Here is a 22520-nt window from a genome sequence, read left to right on the forward strand (position 1 = left end):
AGTTGTTTTTCCCACCTCTCATAGCACTACCAACACGCATCTCTGCACTTCTCACTGACAAACACTTATTTTTGAATGGGGAATTAAAAGTCCATATCTCTCTGCCATAAGTTAAAACTGGTAATTAAAACTAACTGTAAAGTTTGTACATTGGAAGCTTAGTTTTGCAAACTCCATTTAATTTACCAAAAGCACTACAGCCTCTTTTAATTGCTCTTTCTATTTCTTTTGCTGTCCATCTGTTCATTGTCATCAGTTGTCCTAAACATTAAAAACTCCGTGTATTAGTCTCTGTTTTAATTGTGAATTATTTTTGTGTTGATATCTCCTTCTTTCCCGTAGAAGTGTTTGACATATTTTCCCTCAGATCTCAACAGTCAAGGCCTCATAGATATTGAGACCATCTTGAGACAGTAAACTAGATCTCAAAAACAAGGATTTTTGGTTTTACACAAATGTAGGTAATTCCATAATATGCAGTGGATTAAAATTAAATATATATTTTTTTTCTTTCCAATATCCAGCCCCATCATGCTTCAGTTTATCATGTGAGTCAATTAAAGAGTTGATTTTCTTTCTCAATAAGACATTATTTAAAGATCTTCAGTTGAAAATAACAGTAACAATATTTATGATTTGCAGATGTAAATGAGTGTATAAGTAACTTACATAACTGTTCATTGGAAACTGGAGACATTTGCGTGAATACACCTGGAAGCTTTGTCTGCAGACCACCCACCTGTCCAGATGGTTATCAGATAAATGCAAATACACGTCAGTGTGAAGGTAAATAGTAGTCTGATATATATTTATCATTTACGCAAATTTTAACTGATTCTCTTACTCATCAATAAGAGAGATACCAGCTGTAGATGCAGTTTGAAATCATGCTCTGTAAAAATACCTGAAACAATGAATAATGTGTCAGTTTTGTTTGAATATATCAAAAATCACTAGTATGGGGCTCCAGCAACAAGAAATTTTGCAGTTATCTTTTAGTATAATCAATGAGATGATTTTTTAATGGAGTTGTTAAACTGCTTAAATGAGCAAGGCATTATTAACAAAATGGGTTCCATATAAAATATGCTCTCATAATCCTTATGGATTCAACCTCTAGCAGTTCGTTTCCTCCACCTGACTTAATCCTTTTTCTAGTTTCCTGTTCTGTCTTCACCCTTGGCATTTTTTCTGTCCCATCCCTACCCTTCGTTCTCTATTCCATCTTGATTAACATTTCTGCCTTCTGTTTGCTTCATTTGCAACTTAACATGCTGTTCATCCCTTGCCATTTCTGTCTCATTGTGTCATATTTCCTCCTTTCATATGACCTCCTTTTATCTTGCTTTTGCCATCTTCCTCCCACCAGCATATGAGTCTGCCAGTACCTTAGTTTGCATCTTCAAGTGCCATACATGTGTTCGTACTCCTATGCCCATGCTGTTCTGCTTCATCAACCATAACCACCTACCCCAGCTCCTCAGTATTTGGGATCAGAAGAAGAATTGTTCTCAGGAATTCTCAGTGTGACATGTTGTTTTCCACAGTGCTCAATGCTTCATCTGTGTGGTGAGAAATGTCCTGATCTTGTAATCTAAATCTTTGTATTTCATTCATATGAAATCAGTCTGTACCTTTTCTACAACACAATTTACACTTTCTAATGGGAACCAATACTGCTTGTAATCAAAATATTGTTAAAATCCGTCAAAATAAAGTCCATATGAAATTCTGTTGGAGGAAGTTTACCAGACTTAGAACTGTTTAAATTAGTTGCAGGACAAGAAACCTAGAGCAGTTTTTGTTAACTCTGTTTTTTGTGGAATTTTCATAATTGTAACAATACTCCCCTTTTTGTTCGATGCTGCAGTTTTTGTTGTTGTTTTAGCTCATCATTCTGTAATTTGATCGGGGTGTACCTCACCATGAGGTTACCTGGGTCTTATAAGTGTTTAATGACACTATGTTAAATTTCTTCCTTAACCTGAGGCATACCTGTTTACAATCGTGAGCCCATATCTATTCCTTCATTATTGCTTCTGTCAATGCATTGATAAGTTCTATTGCCATATGTCCAAGTGAGGCAGCAATAGTATAAAACAAACAGTGAGCTAGGTGAGAAAAATATTTACGATCTGTGCAAGAAAATGACTCAGATTCTAAGCTAGCAGCACAATTGTACGATGAGATAGCTGTCTAAGAGACAATTAGCAACTGAATAAGTGGTTGACTGGGATCTGATGCAACTGCATTGTTCAGTGATTTGAGTGGGTCATTACTGTGGGATAACACTTATATGTGGCAACAGTGATATGAAGAATTTTTATTTTATTATTGTTTAATGAAATGGTGACTTAGCTCATATAATGTAAGTTTGTTGTTTAATGAAACTAAGATCAACTTGTGATGTATGTTTGTTGTTTAATGAAACTAAGATCAACTTGTGATTTTGCTCATTCAAGTATACTTTTGTATCATAAAGACAGTTATTCTTTACATGTGTACAAAGTATGCCATGCATCTGCTCTTGTTATAAAAAACAGCATGCCTTCTTGAGGGTTAAACAAAGTCACTATTAATGTTGATAATCTGTGCTCTCAAAATTACATACCACGTATTAAATTAACAGCACAAAAATTCTAGGTTCCAACATGAATATTAATCAATATTCTCAATATGCATCATCAAAGCTATGAAATATGCACTGAAGAGCCAAAGAAACTGGTACAACTTCCTGATATCGTGTAGAGCGCCTACAAGATGCTGCGAGGCATCCCAGAATGCTCAATAATGTTCATGTCTGGTGAGTTTGGTGCCCAGCGGAAGTGTTTAAATTCAGAAGAGTGTTCCTGAAGCCACTCTGTAGCAATTCTGGATGTGTAGAGTGTCGCATTGTCCTGTTGGAATTGCTCAAGTCCATTGGAGTGCACAATGGACATAAATGGATGCAGGTGATCAGAAAGGACACTTACATACATATAACCTGTCAGAGTCATATCTAGACATATCAGGGGCCCCATATCACTCCAACTGCACATGCCCCACACCATTACAGAGCCTCCACCAGCTTTAACAGTCCCCTGCTGACAGGCATGGAGCCTGGATTCATGAGGTTGTCTCCATACCGTACATGTCCATCCGCTCGTTTCAATTTGAAATGAGACTTATCCAACCAAGCAACATTTTTCCAGTCATCAGCAGTCCAATGTTGGTGTTGAATGGGCCCAGGCAAGGTGTAAATCTTTGTGTCATGCAGCCATCAGGGGTACATGAGTGGTCTTTTGGCTCCAAAAGCCCATATCAATGATGTTTTGTTGAATGGTTTGCAAGCTGACACTTGTTGATGGCCCAGCATTGAAATCTGCAGCAATTTATGGAAGGGCTGCACTTCTGTTATGTTGAACGATTCTCTTCAGTCGTCATTGGTCTGGTTCTTGCAGGATCTTTCCCCAGCCACAGCAGTGTCAGAGATATGATGTTTTACCAGATTCTTGATATTCACGACACACTCATGAAATGGTCTTAGGGGACAATCCCCAATTCATCATTATCTCAGAGATACTGTGGCCCATTACTCGTGTGCAGACTATTACACTATATTCAAACTCACTTAAATCTTGATAACCTGCCATTATAGCAGCAGTAACCAATCTAATGGCTGCGCCAGCCACTTGTTGTCCGTTGTCTGTCATAGGCACTGCCAACCACAGTGTTGTATTCTGCCTGTTTGTATATCTCTGTATTTGAATGCACATGCCTATACCAGTTTCTTTGGTGCTTCAGTGTAATGAGAATAGATGATGTATCATAATATATGATTGATTTGTGGCTGTATCATCAATTCAATTCAACTACAATTCTCTATGATTGCCTGAGCAAAGACCCATTGTAAACCCCCCCCCACCCCCCCCCCCCCCTGCCACTTTTACACACACACACACACACACACACACACACACACACACACAAATATCATGCACAAAGCTGCATCAAATTGTGTAATTCTATGAATTTCACTGTTTCTGTGTGGATAATGACATAGTAACACATTTACATAGTTATTACAAAAATATTTTAAAGTTATTTCTTACTTTTCCCCAACACGTCACTTCACACCCTGGTCTTAAGTTCAGATTGATTTCAAGAACATTTCCTTTACAACTGTTTTCAGTAAACATTATTGTTTTTGTCACTCACAAATACTCATTTTAGTCCACTGTAAGTTTAAAGTACAGGCATCTTACTCCACATTGGTTCTCAGTTCCATTCTACATATTCCTTACTTATATCATGACTTTGGCTATACTTGTCATGGTCTGTATACCAGTTTCATCATCTAGGTACAGTCAAACATAAGTCTCTGAAAATATATCTATTCTAAGATTCATTTTGTTGAAGGTATGACATAACAAATGTGAAAGTTTGATCACAAAAGAGAAAAGGCATAAAGTAAAGTATGAATTCCAGTAAGCACTAAAATTAAACACCATTGCATAATAAAAAACTTGTTGATATCTTCCCATCATATATGCATAGGTTATAAATACAGCAAGTAATCATAAATCTAATTTCAAGACAAAGCAAATGTATATTTCATTGCCTAAAGGACATGCATCGTATAATAAGGTATCAAGCTCTTTTTTTTATAAATTCTACCTTCCTCCCCAGTCTTATGCATATTACCATACAGTTTTATCAGAAGAGGATGTGGTATAATCAAAGAGGTATAATCAGAAGAGGATGTGACATAATCAAAGAAACTTTCTCCAACTCCAATCCTTTACATCCTCACTATTAACAACTAAGTTAGGAGCTCCATGGGAGGAGGGGGGGGGGGGAGGCAGGGAAAAAAAAAAACAAAAAAACCATGAAAGCAGAATCTGCAATGATTCTCAGCAGTAAGATAGTTACTCACTCTAAGTCTCAAATTGTAAGTAGTTTGTCTCAATGTCTAACCCATGTTAAATGAAAATATTGTACAGAATTGCAGAGTATTTAATTCTAATCTAGAAATTATTTTAAGTTGGTCTCACAGGAAGAAACTGTTTCATATTCTCACTTAATCTCAATTTTGCAAGTACTAAGTCAGGCAGTTTACTAGATGTATATTTTGTTGTCAACTTTTTATAGTAAGCTATATTCTTGTGATCATCACTTCATGTTTTCACTTTAGTTGCTTCATTCAGATCATTCCTTTGTCAATTCTGTAATGTTTCTAATCGAGATGAACATACCACAGATGTGTTCGACCATCAAAAAGTGCTTCAGAAACTTAATTGCTACAGCAACATTAATTTCACCATGTCATCTTTCATAACTACACACAGCATCTTATCATTAGTATCAAACAACCCTTCACTTAAATCATCATAACATCAAATATCTCCATAGTGCCATAATCTTCATCCTTATAACACCCTAAATGAATAATGCTATACATGTGATTTACTTATTTTACACATGACAACATCATATATTTTTACTCAAGAAATACAGGGTGATTCAAAAAGAATACCACAACTTTAGGAATTTAAAACTCTGCAACGACAAAAGGCAGAGCTAAGCACTATCTGTCGGCGAATTAAGGGAGCAATAAAGTTTCATTTAGTTGTACATTTGTTCGCTTGAGGCACTGTTGACTAGGCGTCAGCGTCAGTTGATGCTAAGATGGCGACCGCTCAACAGAAAGCTTTTTGTGTTATTGAGTACGGCAGAAGTGAATCGACGACAGTTGTTCAGCGTGCATTTCGAACGAAGTATGGTGTTAAACCTCCTGATAGGTGGTGTATTAAACGTTGGTATAAACAGTTTACAGAGAATGGGTGTTTGTGCAAAGGGAAAAGTTCTGGACGGCCGAGAACGAGTGATGAAAATGTAGCACGCATCCAGCAAGCATTTGTTCGCAGCCCAGGAAAATCGACTCGCAGAGCTAGCAGAGAGCTGCAAATTCCACAATCAACTGTATGGAGAGTCCTGCGAAAAAGGTTAGTTATGAAACCTTATCGTCTGAAATTGGTTCAAGCACTGTCTGCAGCTGATAAGATTAAAAGAATCGATTTCTGTGATTTTATCCTTGCTCAAATGGAAACAGATGAATCTTTCGTTTCAAAGATTGTGTTTAGTGATGAAGCAACTTTCCACACTAACGGGAAAGTCAACCGTCACAATGTCTGTATATGGGGCACTGAGAATCCGCAGGAAACAACTCAGTATGAATGTGACTCGCCTAAGGTGAACGTTTTCTGTGCCATTTCAGCCAATAAAGTTTTTGGTCCCTTTTTCTTTGAAGGTGCTACTGTAACTGGACTACAGTATCTGGAGATGTTAGAGAATTGGCTGTTCCCTCAGCTCGAACAAGAAGCACAACAATTCATATTTCAGCAGGATGGAGCGCCACCACATTGGCACTTATCTGTCCGTAACTACCTGAACGTCAACTACCCGAGGCAATGGATCGGCCGCCAGGCAGCCCATGACAGAGCACTTCATCACTGGCCTCCAAGAAGCCCTGATCTTACCCCCTGTGATTTTTTCTTATGGGGGTATGTTAAGGATATGGTGTTTCGGCCACCTCTCCCAGCCACCATTGATGATTTGAAATGAGAAATAACAGCAGCTATCCAAACTGTTATGCCTGATATGCTACAGAGAGTGTGGAACGAGTTGGAGTATCGGGTTGATATTGCTCGTGTGTCTGGAGGGGGCCATATTGAACATCTCTGAACTTGTTTTTGAGTGAAAAAAAAACCTTTTTAAATACTCTTTGTAATGATGTATAACAGAAGGTTATATTATGTTTCTTTCATTAAATACACATTTTTAAAGTTGTGGTATTCTTTTTGAATCACCCTGTACATTACCTTGCAGTTTTCAAACATCACATAATACACCCTTGGATCTGACAATACTTCTGCTAAACTTATTCTTCCAACAATATCAAAACTTGACAATTGACGTAGACTGCAAAAATTAACCTTACATTTTTATTTCATGTTATTACTCTTCCCTGCATTGCAAAAATAATTGCTGACTAATCTCATATTGACAGTTAAGTTTATTTTCAGTCTGACTCCCGTATTTAATTGTACTAATAAGGCATAGGTATTTTAATTACAATGAAAAAGTTCGTGATCTTGAAATGAGGTTATTAGTATATAGTAGTTGGATAAATCATATACAGGGTGTCTGGATACACCCCTACACAAGTTGAATGGTGGGAGGAATCATAATGATGTTTGGTATGGAGTGTCTGCAGGTGAGGCTGCAACTTACAGGAGCTATGGCGGCAGCAGTGGCAATCATGAAATCCACTATCTTGGATTTGGGTGGTGTGTTACAAACCCTAAGAATGTCATATGGTGCAGCATTATGAATAACTCTTTCTCAGGTATCCACATATGAAATCTGTTTTAAGGTAACTTTATTTGTGTAGTGACCTGTTAAAGTTTGAAATTACATAGTGATCAAATCTGTCCATTGTTAGGATGATCCACAGTGGTACTTACACAGCAGAAACGCATTGAGATTGGGTTAATGAGTGGTGGACATAGTACCAGAGTGATTGCTGCTAACTCCACTGCCCGGCATCCTGAAAGTAATGACAATGTGCATATGACAGTATCCAAGTTATTGGATAAATTTCGGGCAACAGGTTCTGTGGTGGACAAGTCACACAATGGACATCCAGGAACAGCCACTGATGAGCAGACTGCTGCAGTGATTGTTGCATCATTTGTGAAAGGCCCACATTGCAGTAAGCGGTGGTTAACAGCAATGTCCAGTCAGCGTTCAATCCAGCATGTGTTGCACACACTTCAGTGACACCTGTACAAGTTACAGTTGCACAGATGATCCTGATCATCGGAAGCAATTTGTAGAATGGGTTCTTCAACAACAGGTGTTGTTCACTGATGAAGATAATTTTTATGTGCAAGAAGTAAACAAACAGAATCATCATTACTGGTCAGCTGCAAACCCCTCGGGGTTGGATCCCTGTATGGTGTTGAAAAAGTGATGGTTTGGTGTGGAAATTTTGTGTCTGTTGTTTATTCATGGAGCCTCGAATGGGGACAGATATCTTAACATGCTGCATGATTGGGTGCTTTCAGTGCTGTTGAATCCACAGGGTGGTTTCTCAACCTTCTTCCAACAAGATGGTTGCTACTGAAGTCAGAAAATTTCTGGATGAACAGTTTGGAAATCACTGGATAGGTAGGAGGGGTCTTATTGAATGGCCACCGTGGTCCCCTGATCTTGCACCTCTTGACTTTCATCTGTGGGAATATTTGAAATCAATTGTGTATAAGTTAAAAATCAATAATGTAGCCCATCTTTGCTGGTGTATTGAGGATGCGTGTGTCTCCTGTTTACCCACAGATCCTGTGACATGTGCAGCAGGACCTGCCAGCTGTGTGTCCAGCACAGTGGAGGTCATATTGAGCATATTCTGTAATGCCAACTCTGACAAGTGTCCTAAACTTTAACAGGTCATAACTCCTACACAATTGAAGATATTTTAAAACAGATTTCATATGTGTATTCCTGAGAAAGAGGCAGTTCAAAACTATGTGCCACATGATTCCCTTTGCATATGAAACACATAACCAAAATCCAAGATGGTGGACTTCAAAATGACCAACACTGTTGCCATAGATCTTATAAGTTGCGCTCCCATTTACAGACACCCCATACATTTTTTCATTTGCTTCAGATTTTGGTACTGGTGTATTGATTAGCCCTAGTTGTTCTTACTAGTAACACTGCCAACATATGCACATTCCCACTATCCTGCTTTTAAGTTTGTCAAAACATTCTTAGAACTATAATTTTCACAATAACATGCAATGGAAATGATTACATGTTAGCTGGTCATCATAGGGTCACAGATGTTGATTTTCCTTTAAATGTTTTCTGTTTATAGTTCTGTCTTTAATTCAACTCTGCTCTTAAAAATACTTCTTTTTCTAAAGAATTTTCAAGCATTTTTTAAGGATTTGTTACAGTTTATTGCAGCTAAGTTCACAGATGGTAAAGTGTTCACACTTGTTTCCTGTAAAATAAGATTGCTATTGTCTGACACAATTGTACTGTCTGAAATTTGATTAAGTTTTGTAATGGGCAAGTTCACGAATAGTAAAGTTGATTCTACACTGTTTCATTTACAACAGGAATATTACTGTCTGTTTCAATTGTGTGTTCTTCTCTGACCACAGGTTTGACCTTAACAGAAGTTTCTTTTAGAATATTACCTAATGCAGGTTTTATTTCTGTCATTTTATTTCTAATTGTTTCTCTCAAACAGTTGTAACTGGAATTTATTGTTTTTCTAACTTGGAGTTAACCTGTTCACTGTTAGTTTTCATGAGTTTTTCTAGCCCTCCTGTTCTTGAGACCATATTTTCTAATTTGGAATTTACTTTATCACTGTTGATTTCCATTCCACTTCATGATCCACTGTTTGCTTTTATAGCAGATTCTACACTTTCTAATATAAAGTTGTCCTTATCACTGTTTGTTTTCATTAATGATTGCATCTCTCCCATTGTTGCCAAAAGTACTGAGAATCTGTCCTCCTGTTCTGGCTTCTTGTCTATTTCTGAATCATATAATTTTACACTCACATTGTATTGATTTGGCTGATCCCTCTCCCCATCGCCACCTGCCCCCCCCCCCCCCCTTAATATTCTCTGTTATTGTCATGATTGTTAACGTTGTTATACAGTATACTGAAACTGAAAGATGTTAACTTAAATCCTGTACTTAGCATCAGTGCTGCAAGGCCACACTGTTAAAAAAAGGACAAGGAACCTAGATAAGTTTTTGTTGTTGTTGTTGTTGTGGTCTTCAGTCCTGAGACTGGTTTGATGCAGCTCTCCATGCTACTCTATCCTGTGCAAGCTTTTTCATCTCCCAGTACCTACTGCAACCTACATCCTTCTGAATCTGCTTAGTGTATTCATCTCTTGGTCTCCCTCTACGATTTTTACCCTCCACACTGCCCTCCAATACTAAATTGGTGATCCCTTGATGCCTCAGAACATGTCCTACCAACCGATCCCTTCTTCTGGTCAAGTTGTGCCACAAACTTCTCTTCTCCCCAATCCTATTCAATACTTCCTCATTAGTTATGTGGTCTACCCATCTAATCTTCAGCATTCTTCTGTAGCACCACATTTCGAAAGCTTCTATTCTCTTCTTGTCCAAACTATTTATCGCCCATGTTTCACTTCCATACATGGCTACACTCCATACGAATACTTTCAGAAATGACTTCCTGACACTTAAATCTATACTCGATGTTAACAAATTTCTCTTCTTCAGAAACGCTTTCCTTGCCATTGCCAGCCTACATTTTATATCCTCTCTACTTCGACCATCATCAGTTATTTTGCTCCCCAAATAGCAAAACTCCTTTACTACTTTAAGTGCCTCATTTCCTAATCTAATTCCCTCAGCATCACCCGACTTGATTAGACTACATTCCATTATCCTTGTTTTGCTTTTGTTGATGTTCATCTTATATCCTCCTTTGAAGACACTGTCCATTCCATTCAACTGCTCTTCCAAGTCCTTTGCTGTCTCTGACAGAATTACAATGTCATCGGCGAACCTCAAAGTTTTTATTTCTTCTCCATGAATTTTAATACCTACTCCGAATTTTTCTTTTGTTTCCTTTACTGCTTGCTCAATATACAGATTGAAGAACATCGGGGAGAGGCTACAACCCTGTCTTACTCCCTTCCCAACCACTGCTTCCCTTTCATGTCCCTCGACTCTTATAACTGCCATCTGGTTTCTGTACAAATTGTAAATAGCCTTTCTCTCCCTGTATTTTACCCCTGCCACCTTTAGAATTTGAAAGAGAGTATTCCAGTCAACATTGTCAAAAGCTTTCTCTAAGTCTACAAATGCTAGAAACGTAGGTTTGCCTTTCCTTAATCTTTCTTCTAAGATAAGTCGTAAGGTCAGTATTGCCTCACGTGTTCCAGTGTTTCTACGGAATCCAAACTGATCTTCCCCGAGATTGGCTTCTACTAGTTTTTCCATTCGTCTGTAAAGAATTCGTGTTAGTATTTTGCAGCTGTGACTTATTAAGCTGATAGTTCAGTAATTTTCACATCTGTCAACACCTGCTTTCTTTGGGATTGGAATTATTATATTCTTCTTGAAGTCTGAGGGTATTTCGCCTGTTTCATACATCTTGCTCACCAGATGGTAGAGTTTTGTAAGGACTGGCTCTCCCACAGCCGTCAGTAGTTCCAATGGAATATTGTTTACTCCGGGGGCCTTGTTTCGACTCAGGTCTTTCAGTGCTCTGTCAAACTCTTCACGCAGTATCATATCTCCCATTTCATCTTCATCTACATCCTCTTCCATTTCCATAATATTGTCCTCATGTACATCGCCCTTGTATAGACCCTCTATATACTCCTTCCACCTTTCTGCTTTCCCTTCTTTGCTTAGAACTGGGTTTCCATCTGAGCTCTTGATATTCATACAAGTCGTTCTCTTATCTCCAAAGGTCTCTTTAATTTTCCTGTAGGCGGTATCTATCTTACCCCTAGTGAGATAGGCCTCTACATCCTTACATTTGTCCTCTAGCCATCCCAGCTTAGCCATTTTGCACTTCCTGTCGATCTCATTTTTGAGACGTCTGTATTTCTTTTTGCCTGCTTCATTTACTGCATTTTTATATTTTCTCCTTTCATCAATTAAGTTCAATATTACTTCTGTTACCCAAGGATTTCTACTAGCCCTCGTCTTTTTACCTACTTGATCCTCTGCTGCCTTCACTACTTCATCCCTCAAAGCTACCCATTCTTCTTCTACTGTATTTATTTCCCCCATTCCTGTCAATTGCTCCCTTATGCTCTCCCTGAATCTCTGTACAACCTCTGGTTCTTTTAGTTTATCCAGGTCCCATCTCCTTAAATTCCCACCTTTTTGCAGTTTCTTCAGTTTTAATCTACAGGTCATAACCAATAGATTGTGGTCAGAGTCCACATCTGCCCCTGGAAATGTCTTACAATTTAAAACCTGGTTCCTAAATCTCTGTCTTACCATTATATAATCTATCTGATACCTTTTAGTATCTCCAGGGTTCTTCCATGTATACAACCTTCTTTCATGATTCTTAAACCAAGTGTTAGTTATGATTATGTTGTGCTCTGTGCAAAATTCGACCAGGCGGCTTCCTCTTTCATTTCTGTCCCCCAATCCATATTCACCTACTACGTTTCCTTCTCTCCCTTTTCCTACACTCGAATTCCAGTCACCCATGACTATTAAATTTTCGTCTCCCTTCACAATCTGAATAATTTCTTTTATTTCATCATACATTTCTTCAATTTCTTCATCATCTGCAGAGCTAGTTGGCATATAAACTTGTACTACTGTAGTAGGCGTGGGCTTCGTATCTATCTTGGCCACAATAATGCGTTCACTATGCTGTTTGTAGTAGCTTACCCGCATTCCTATTTTCCTATTCATTATTAAACCTACTCCTGCATTACCCCTATTTGATTTTGTGTTTATAACCCTGTAGTCACCTGACCAGAAGTCTTGTTCCTCCTGCCACCGAACTTCACTAATTCCCACTATATCTAACTTCAACCTATCCATTTCCCTTTTTAAATTTTCTAACCTACCTGCCCGATTAAGGGATCTGACATTCCACGCTCCGATCCGTAGAACGCCAGTTTTCTTTCTCCTGATAACGACATCCTCTTGAGTAGTCCCCGCCCGGAGATCCGAATGGGGGACTATTTTACCTCCGGAATATTTTACCCAAGAGGACGCCATCATCATGTAATCATACAGTAAAGCTGCATGCCCTCGGGAAAAATTACGGCTGTAGTTTCCCCTTGCTTTCAGCCGTTCGCAGTACCAGCACAGGCCGTTTTGGTTATTGTTACAAGGCCAGATCAGTCAATCATCCAGACTGTTGCCCTTGCAACTACTGAAAAGGCTGCTGCCCCTCTTCAGGAACCACACGTTTGTCTGACCTCTCAACAGATACCCCTCCGTTGTGGTTGCACCTACGGTACGGCTATCTGTATCGCTGAGGCACGCAAGCCTCCCCACCAATGGCAAGGTCCATGGTTCATGGGGGGGGGGGGGGGGGGGAAGTTTTTGTTAACACTGTTTATTATGGATTTTTCATAATTATAACAATACTCATATTTTTGTCTGATGGTTCAGTTGCTGAAGGTACTGTTGTTGTTGTTGTTGTTGTTGTAGCAACCTGTTGTTCTGTAATTTAATTGTATATGATTTTGCCAACAGATTACCTGGGTCTTGTAAATGTTTAATGACAATATGTTAATCTTTTTCTGTAAATGAAGTCACCAATAATGTTGATTAGCTGTGCCCTCAAAATAACATAAACAGGTATTAAATGTTACTTCTTGAAAATGTAACACCAGATAAAATAACTTCCCTTTCTGTTCTTCACTTTTGAGTAATCACAAAATAACTTTTCCACATTTCTTGATACATTAACAATATATCCCACTTTGGTGCTATGGAGACAGGTTACATTTCAGCTACTTTCTTCCACAGCACAACGCTGACTTTCTACTACAGCTTGCAGCAACGTAAACATGCATCAAAGATAGATTTATATTGACAGTTTACAGACTGTGATTCACCTCAATAAATACATTGAGTTATAATTACATTCTCTTAAGTTTGAATAATCTGATGGTTTTGAAAGATTTTTAAAATAAAAGACAGTAGACAGCATGACAGAAAAATTGAAGGTTTCCAGTCATGAATATTAATCAACATCAAAAAAATATGAATTGCCAAAGCTATGAAATATAATAGGAACAGATAATGTATCACAATATATGATTAATTTGTGGCTTTATTACCAACTATAATACTGCATGATTGCCTGGGTAAAGTCACACTATAACATGATGCCATTGCTTATGAGTACTTCCTGAACTGGACATAAGAAAAAAATAAGTTCACCTGACATAAACTGTAGAACTGTCTAGGATATTATTAATTAATTTACATAAAATATTATCAGCATGAATAATTGTAGAAAACAGTTGTTTAAAGCTTTAATTCAAATTTCCTATTAATTTAGAAATAAGTGCAAGCAGTGAACTACAACACCTGATTTTTGTCAATATTGAAGGTTTGCAGAATGATGTCTGATTTTGGTTGACATAGAATATGTTGAAGGTCTTCCACAATTGTGTTTTCGAGAGTTGGACATTTATATGATTTTCTTCCACATTTCATGATTCAGATTTTCATCGCTGTAATCTGATTCTCTGTAACATAATACTAATAGGAATTCATATTGCCCGGATATAAGCAATAATTAACAAATCACAAAAATAGTTACATTAAAGATAATTCTTAAATTTTGTGGTCTAATGGAAACAGCACTGGGGATAAAAGAAAGGTCGTCAAAGAATGAAAATAAACTGAATGTTAATCATTTTTTTGTAATGTTAATGGAACCTTTTCTTGTAATTTGGTGGGTTTAACTCAGTATCATCAGACTAATAATTAATGTCATCAACTATTCTTGTTCTTGATGCTGTATAGCAGGTGCAGTCTCCTGGAAATTTGTTAAGTGAAAACAGGCCGGAGAAATGCATGATTCTCAATAATTGCCTAAAGACAGTTGTTGTTGTTCCAGGTGTACTATTTATTATGTCACAGAGTCCTCACTGAAATGTTGCATCAGCCTACCCCCCCACCCTACTCCGCCACTTACACTCTTTGTATACCTTTTATAAAAATCAGTACCTTGTTACATACAGCAAACTGCCAGTTACAATTACAATTGCATAAATTATCTATAGTTACACAAAATAATATCATCCGGTAGTTAAAATGAAATTCATGAAATGTGATACAAACTCAACCACAGTTCTTCTGTTTTTAGGAAACATCATTGAAATACTTTGAACAAACAATGCAGATTACATTTTTGTTGCAAATACACTTCTCAGTTTGCTGCCAGTTCATACTGTGTAAACCACACAATATTTCATCGATGCAACTGTTCAGCATCTTCAGGTAATGGTAGTTGCTGCTGTCACTGCTTCAAGACTCGACCAATGATAAGTGCATGGCGGCACTGAAATTTATCAGACCAGGAGTAGGCAATATGCATGTGTGGGAAGATGCCCACAGTTCAAGGAAAGCAGCACTCATAGTGCCCCCTACTGGGAGCTGCAGTTAAATAACTTTGCTGCTGGACACTCCACAGATTAAAAGCTGAATTAAACATCAGCAGTGCATTGCCTCAAGAGATGATTCAGAAGTCCTTTATTTCCCTGTTTTGATTTAATGGCAGCCAGTGCTGGAATTCAGGTGGTGTGTAATTGAAAACACACAGCCCTGTTGATAAGATTGTCTGCTGTACAGATATGAATGGGCCCCTTAACAAAACATTCCCAGGAAGATGATACTGGGGATAAAAATTACATCTTTTCATAAAATATGCAATGCCCTGTGTCCAGGCAATGCTCCACCACTGTTGATTTATCAGGTTGCCCCAGGTGTATGTAACGATTGTGTTCAACTTGACATTCTTGTGTGCTTCAACATGTCTGCCCAATATAAGATTTTCCACATTGGCATGGGGTCTGATACATGTCACATTTCCTAAGCCCAAGGTCATCTTTGACTGAGCACAGTAAATTCCTTCATTTTGCTGGTGGTCAAAAAACACACTTAATGTCATGCCTTTTGAAGGTTCTTTCTATTCTTGAAGACATGTTGCCAACGAAGGGCAAGAACGGCATTCCAGTGGGTGCCTCCACACCTTCATCTACATCCCTATATTGAATTCACTTAGAACAAAATGCATGGCGTATCTGTCTATTAGAATAGCCATTCTGCTGGAATACTGTAATTAGGTGTTGCAGCTTACCAGGTAGACTGTCTGCATCTGAGACTACATGTGCTCTATGTACCAAAGAGTGTCCGCGTTAGGCAGTTCCACAACGTCTTTCTCAAACTGGCTGCTGATAAACTCTAATGAGTCCTGCAGAGGTACTTTTGTAAATAAAGATACAGCTTCAAAGCCAACCAAAAGATGACAACTTGTGGCCTGTGGGCTGGTTTGCAGTGGACACCATGTCCCAGCGTACCATTAACTTTTCTTCTGATCATAAGATCCAGGAATGATAAAATGTTGTATTTTTTCACTTCCTTTGTGAATATTCAGATGGAGCGAGTTAAAATGCCAGAGAAACACAGGTTATGTGTCTATTCCATGGGACCATATCACAAATGTATCATGTACAAACTGCTAGAAGCAGGAAAGTTGAGACTTCCCGACTGCAGTGCTTTTCCGTCAAAGTCTTCCAAAACATAGTTGGCCACCGTGGGAGACAGAGGTCTTCCCATGGTGAGACCATCCACTTGCTCAAAATACTGGTCACTGAATAAGAAATAAGTTGATGTAAGCACATGTTTAGACAGTTCCACAACGTCTTTCTCAAACTTGCTGCTGATAAACTCTAACGAGTCCTGCAGAGGTACTTTTGTAAATAAAGATACAGCTTCAAAGCCAAACAAAAGATTTGATGGTTGTAGCTTAAGTGTCTTCAGGCATCCAATGAAGCCCTCTGAATTTTGGATATGGTGGTCACACTTGCAGGCCACAATCTGTCATCATCCTGGACAACGCAGTAGTGTCGTACACTCTTTGGTGCATGGAGCACATGTGGTCAGATATGCCGATGGTTTACTTGGTGAGCTACAACAGCTAAGAATGGTATTCCAACAGAATGACTACTCTGATATGCCAAGCATTCCATTCTAAGCAAATTCAAAGCAGGGATGTAAATGAAAATGTGAAGGCACCCATTGCAACTGTATTGTTGCCCTGTATTGGTGGCATGTATTCAAGAATAGAAAGAATGCTCAAAAGGCATGACATTAAGTGTGTTTTTCAGCCAGCAACAAAACTGAGGAATTTATTGCCCTTAGTCAAAGATGACCTTGGCCTTAGGAAATGTAGCATGCATAAGATCCCATGCCAATATGGAAAATCTTATATTGGGCAGACACTCCAAACTGTCCACGAACTTTGTGTCAAACACCATTGTCATACATGTCTGGGGTGGCATGATAAATCGGCGGTGGCAGAACATTGCCTGGACATGGGGCATTGCATGTTTTATGAAAAGACTGGAATTTTATCCCCAGTATCATATTTCTGGGACTTTGTTGTTAAGGAGGCCATACACATCCATGCAGTGGATAGTCTTATCAACAGGGATGCAGGTTTTCATTTGAGCACTGCCTAATATCCAGCACTGGTTGCCATTAAATCAAAACAGGGAAAACAAGAACTTCCAATTCGTGACTCGACGCAATGTGCTGCTGAGATTTAATTCAGCTTTTAACCATAGGAGTGTCTGGCAGCACAGTTGTTGCCCACAGTGCATGCAAAGGAGGCCTTCCTGCGGCTCCCAGCAGGAGGCACTAGGAGCATTACTGTCCTCCAACGATGAGTATTTTCTGTGCATGCATATTGCCTGCTCCTGGCTAGATAGATATTGATGCCACCACCCGATTATCGTCAGTTGCTTCTTCCAGCAGTGAAAGCAGAAACTAACATCACCTGAAGATATCAAGCAGATGTATCGATGGAATGTTATGGGATTTACACAATACAATCCAGCGGAAAACCTGAGAAGTGTGTTTGCAACAGATTCATCAGAAAAGCCTGAAAAACTACAGTTTTGTTAATTACACAGAAACTACTCCATCCCAAATCTTCCTAACATGTTTATGGTTTCAAATATGCATAAATTATTTTTTGTGTGAGCAGAATTTGAATAAGTATTACTGTAGTCCAAATAACCACTTTGTTCATATTGTCAATAAGATTTCATTTTGTGAGTTTCAGTAATTACTAAGTAATTATATGCTGTTACGATTAGTAGTTGCATAGTAAGTGGACAACATCTTAATCAGAGTTGTTACTGGTTTCAGACATTACAAAAACAGTATTTTTTCAGTATCTTTCATTATTTTATTGTTCATAACTGAACGGTTCTACTGTAACCAAGGAAATTGATTATATATGTTCCTAGTGATGGATAGATGTAATATCAATGACTTATTTGACATGATGTTTTTGTAAATTACATTTCAATGTTCAAAAGGTGAAATTACCTATATTGGTCCTACCTGATGATATATTAGTTACTTCAGCAACCTGAATTAGCTTCAGTGTTGTGTAAAAGATAAGCTAAATTAGTTCATGGAATAATATGAAGAATGAGCTGTTAAGTTTCAGTTTCCACTAATACATTTTGCACTTGTTTGTTAAGTAAAATTGCTTTTCAGGAAGATCTTTTTTTTAAATTCTCACTTGAGAAATTTGTGGTATACTGAATTAATTGTTGCTAGCTATGTCAGATGTTAGCTCCCACATTCAGATAGGCGGGTGGAATTGAATTTCTTTCCAATAAGTCAGAAGCTTTGCTGCTGTTGCTAAAACCATTCTAAAAGTGTTCAGTTCATCTTTGGCATGAAGTTTACTCCTCTGCCTCTAGTATTTTTTGGTAATACATTCTTGGCATGCAGGATTATAGACAGTGTTTATGTGAAAGGCAAAGTTTGAAGGTTCGAATCAGAGCCCAGCACACAGTTTTCATATGCCAGGAAATTTCAGACTAATGCTTCTGGGAATGTCAATTCTGATGGCTAGTACAAGGACTGGCAATATCTAATTTTCATGATATGTCTACTTTCCCATTCACATTGATGTCACAAGGGTGCTCTTCTCCAATGCTCTCTATCTCAAAAGCTCATGCATGTATACCAGTTAGCTGACAAGTAAAATTGTTTCAAGCAGTTATGTAGGAAGAGAATTATTTATTTAACAATGAAAAATATAAAAATACTCCATTGTTGGCAGATATTGATGAATGTGTAATGGGTAAACATACATGCAGCCCTGGAGAACGATGTGTAAACACATTAGGAGGATTCTGGTGCAATCCTTCCTGTACTGAAGGCTACAGAACTGATGCAGAAAACCCTCAGAACTGTGTTGACATTGATGAGTGCCAAGAAGGACTTGATAACTGTAACAAACCAGCAGAGAGGTACAAACCCTTTAATACATGATTTTTTTATTTTTATGTGAAAGTTACCCTATGTAGTTTATAATGCCAATATACTGAGAAAAATATTGAAAAAGTTTTCCTTAAAATTAGTAAGCACTATTAGTGATTAAAATATATTCTCATTATTGTGTACATAAGTCTCTCTTAAGCTTAATTTGACATTTGTTAGGAAGAATAGAACTTAATGATTACTTAATTCATAAGAATAGTTATAGGTCCTTGACAATAAAGTTTATGGTTCCTTTTAGCCACCGATTTCAATTCCTCAGAAACTATTCATTCTCATACTTTTTCTACAAAAATTCTTTTGTTTTTATTTGATAAGGAATATTTAATTACTAATGGCATATAAGTATTGACTGCCCAAATTTCTACTTGATCTCAAATAATTACCACTTCATTTTTCAATCTCATTTAGCTACACCAAAATTTGTTTGTTGTCTTATGTAATCTCTCATAACAGAATCTTCAGAGACTGAATGCTTTAGCCATTGGTATTTTTCTTGATCTTAAAGGAGAAATAGTAGGTCAGGGCACTAAGCAAGTGAGCTGATCTCACACATTAGTTTTTGATTGAGACACAAGAGTGAAGAGTCCAAATTCCAACAGATTTTTGGCTTAAATCGTCTTTAGTTCACCTCAAACTCATTGCATAGAACTCTATTACATATTTCAGATAATCTTGGTGTGACTTTCTTATCATTAAACTAGTCATCATGTAAAACATTAATCAGTCACTATGCAAAAGAAACTGTGCTATCAGTTTTAATGCAGCAGATTTTCTTGAAATAATGTCTTTCATTTGGTGTATCTCTCATCACTCCTTACACACTGCATGCAAGTGCCAGCATGTTCCCTTTCAAAAGCAATTGTTAATTGCCTGTCACAACCTTTTCTAGTTTGAGTTTGTGCTGCATCTCTAATGATATACTATCTTTGTAATTTACTTTATTTACAGCAAAGAAATTCTTTTTACTACTGAATCCTATGATCTCTGATATGAGGAGCAATATCTCTACATCTACATCTGCATCTACATACATACTCCACAAGCCACTACACGGTGCATGGTGGGGGGTACCTTGTACCACAACTAGTCGTTTCCTTTCCTCTTCTACTCGCAGATAGAGCAAGGAAAAAACAGTATCTATATGCCTCCATATGAACCGTGATTTCTCATATCTTATTATCATGGTCGCTATGCGAAATTTATGTTGGTGGCAGTAAGATTGCGCAGCAGTCAGCTTCAAATGCCGATTATCTAAACTTTCTTAGTAGTGTTCTTTGAAATGAGTGTCTTCTTCCCTCCATGGGTTCCCATTTGAGCTCCTGAAGCTTATCTGTAACACTTACATGCTGATCAAACCTATTGGTAACATTAGTTTGATGTCTTCTTTCTATCCGACATGGTGAAAATCCCAAACACTCAAACAGTTCTCAAGAATAGGTCATACCAGTGTCCTTAATGCAGTCTCCTTTACAACTGAACTACGCTTTCCTAAAATTTCCCAATAAACCAAAGTCGACCATTTGCCTTCTCTACCACAATCCTCGCATGCTCTTTCCTTTTCATATTGCTTCGCAATGCTACGCCCACATATTTAAAATACATGACTGTCATGCAGGATACTAGTAATGCTGTATCCGAACATTACAGGTTTGTTTTTCCTACTCAACCACATTAACTTATATTTTTATACAGTAAGAGTGAGCTGCCATTCATCACACCAACTAGAAATTTAGTCTAGGTCAGCCATCTTGTATCAACATATAGGTACTTATCTTTAACCTTCAGATATATAAAGCATCATCAGTAAACATCCACAGATTACTGTCCACCCTGTTTGCCAGATCATTTATGCATATAGAAAATAGCAACGGTTCTATCACACCTCCCTGGGGCACTCCTGATGTTACCCCTGTCTCCAATAAACACTCACCATTGAGAACAACATACTGAGCTCTATTACTTAAGAAGTCTTTGAGCCAGTCACATATCTGGGAGCCTATTCCATATACATGTACCTTTGTTAACAGTTTGCAGTGGGGTTCTGAATCGAATGCTTTTTGGAAATGTAGAAATGTGGAAATTGCCTGTTGCCATTCATCCATAGTTCACAGTATGTCATATGAGAAAAGAGCAAGCTGAATTTCATGTGAGCGATGCTTTCTAAAGCTGTACTGATTTGTAGACATGAACTTTTCAGTCTCTAGGAAATTTATTAAATTTGAACTCAGAATGTGCTTTCGAATTCTGCAGCAAACTGATATTAAGGATATTGGTTTGTAATTTTGTGGGTCTGTTCTGTTACCTGTCTTATATACAGGAATCACCTGTGCTTCTTTCCAGTTACTTGATACATAGTGCTGGTCAAGAGATTCATGATAAATGCAAACTAAGTAAGGGGCCAATGATGTAGAGTACTTTTTGTAAAACTGAATAGGGATTCCATCCAGACCTGCTGATTTATTTGTCTCCAACTCTTTCAGTTGTCTCTCTATGCCAGAGATGCTTATTCTCATGTCATTCATATTTGACTCTGTGCTATTGTCAAGCAGCACTATGTCTGTATGATTTTACTGCATGAACAATTTCTTAAATGTGGAATTTAAAACTTCATTGTTCTTTTGCTACATTCTACTGTCAAACCAGACAGGTGAATGAGTGACTGAATGGAAGCCTTAGACCCACTTAGCAATTTTACATAGGACCAGAATTTTTTCAGGTTCTCTTCCAGATCCTGAGGCAAGCTACGTTGGTGGTAGTTGTTGTATGCTTTGCACATGGATCTTTTCACAGATGCATGAATCTCTACTAATCTTTGCCTGTTGTCATTTGCATGTTCTATTTTGAACTAAGAGTGCAACAGCCTTTGCTTGTGCAGCATTTTCTGAATTTTGTTATTAAACCACAGTGGTTCTTTTCCATCTGTAATCCACTTACTTTGTACTAGGCACATACTTGTCCAGTGCACAATTTACAGTTTGTTTAAACTTTGCCCATAATTCCTCTGTGTCCATCATTCTGGAACTAAATGATTGTAGTTCGTTGTCTAAGTGAGATGCTAACAACCGATTATCTGCTCTTTCTAGCAGAAACACTCTCCTATCCCTCTTAACTGATTTATTTACTTTTGTAACCATAGTCGCTATGATGATATGATCTCTAATCCCCATGTATATACTAATACCATTGATAATGTCCGACCGGTTTCTAGTTATAAGGTCCAAGATACTTCCATTGGGGTGCCAAAGTAGTTGCTCAAGACAGTTTTCAGAAAATGTATTCAAAAGTACTTCACAAGACTAACTGCAATGAGTCCATACACATACCTATACTTGGTAGGTTGAAGTCATGATCTGGCTATTTATGCATTAATAACCATAGACTTTCTTTTA

The 22520-nt window shown here is 37.8% G+C and overlaps 1 protein-coding gene across 4 annotated transcripts in view; it reads left to right on the top strand.

Moving 5' to 3' along the window:
- LOC124722859 (fibulin-1-like) overlaps positions 1-22520 on the top strand; it is a 649840-nt gene that overhangs the window by 346616 nt on the left and 280704 nt on the right. For 3 of the 4 annotated variants that reach the window (XM_047247987.1, XM_047247986.1, XM_047247988.1), the window contains 2 exons: positions 643-786; positions 18911-19100. The exons of the other annotated variant lie outside the window; for it this stretch is intronic. In XM_047247987.1, coding sequence (XP_047103943.1) covers positions 643-786; positions 18911-19100 — 334 coding nt within the window. The remainder of the gene's footprint in view (positions 1-642; positions 787-18910; positions 19101-22520) is intronic. 4 annotated transcript variants of the gene reach the window in all.

Source organism: Schistocerca piceifrons, chromosome X, assembly GCF_021461385.2.
Source record: "Schistocerca piceifrons isolate TAMUIC-IGC-003096 chromosome X, iqSchPice1.1, whole genome shotgun sequence".
NCBI lineage: Eukaryota > Metazoa > Arthropoda > Insecta > Orthoptera > Acrididae > Schistocerca > Schistocerca piceifrons.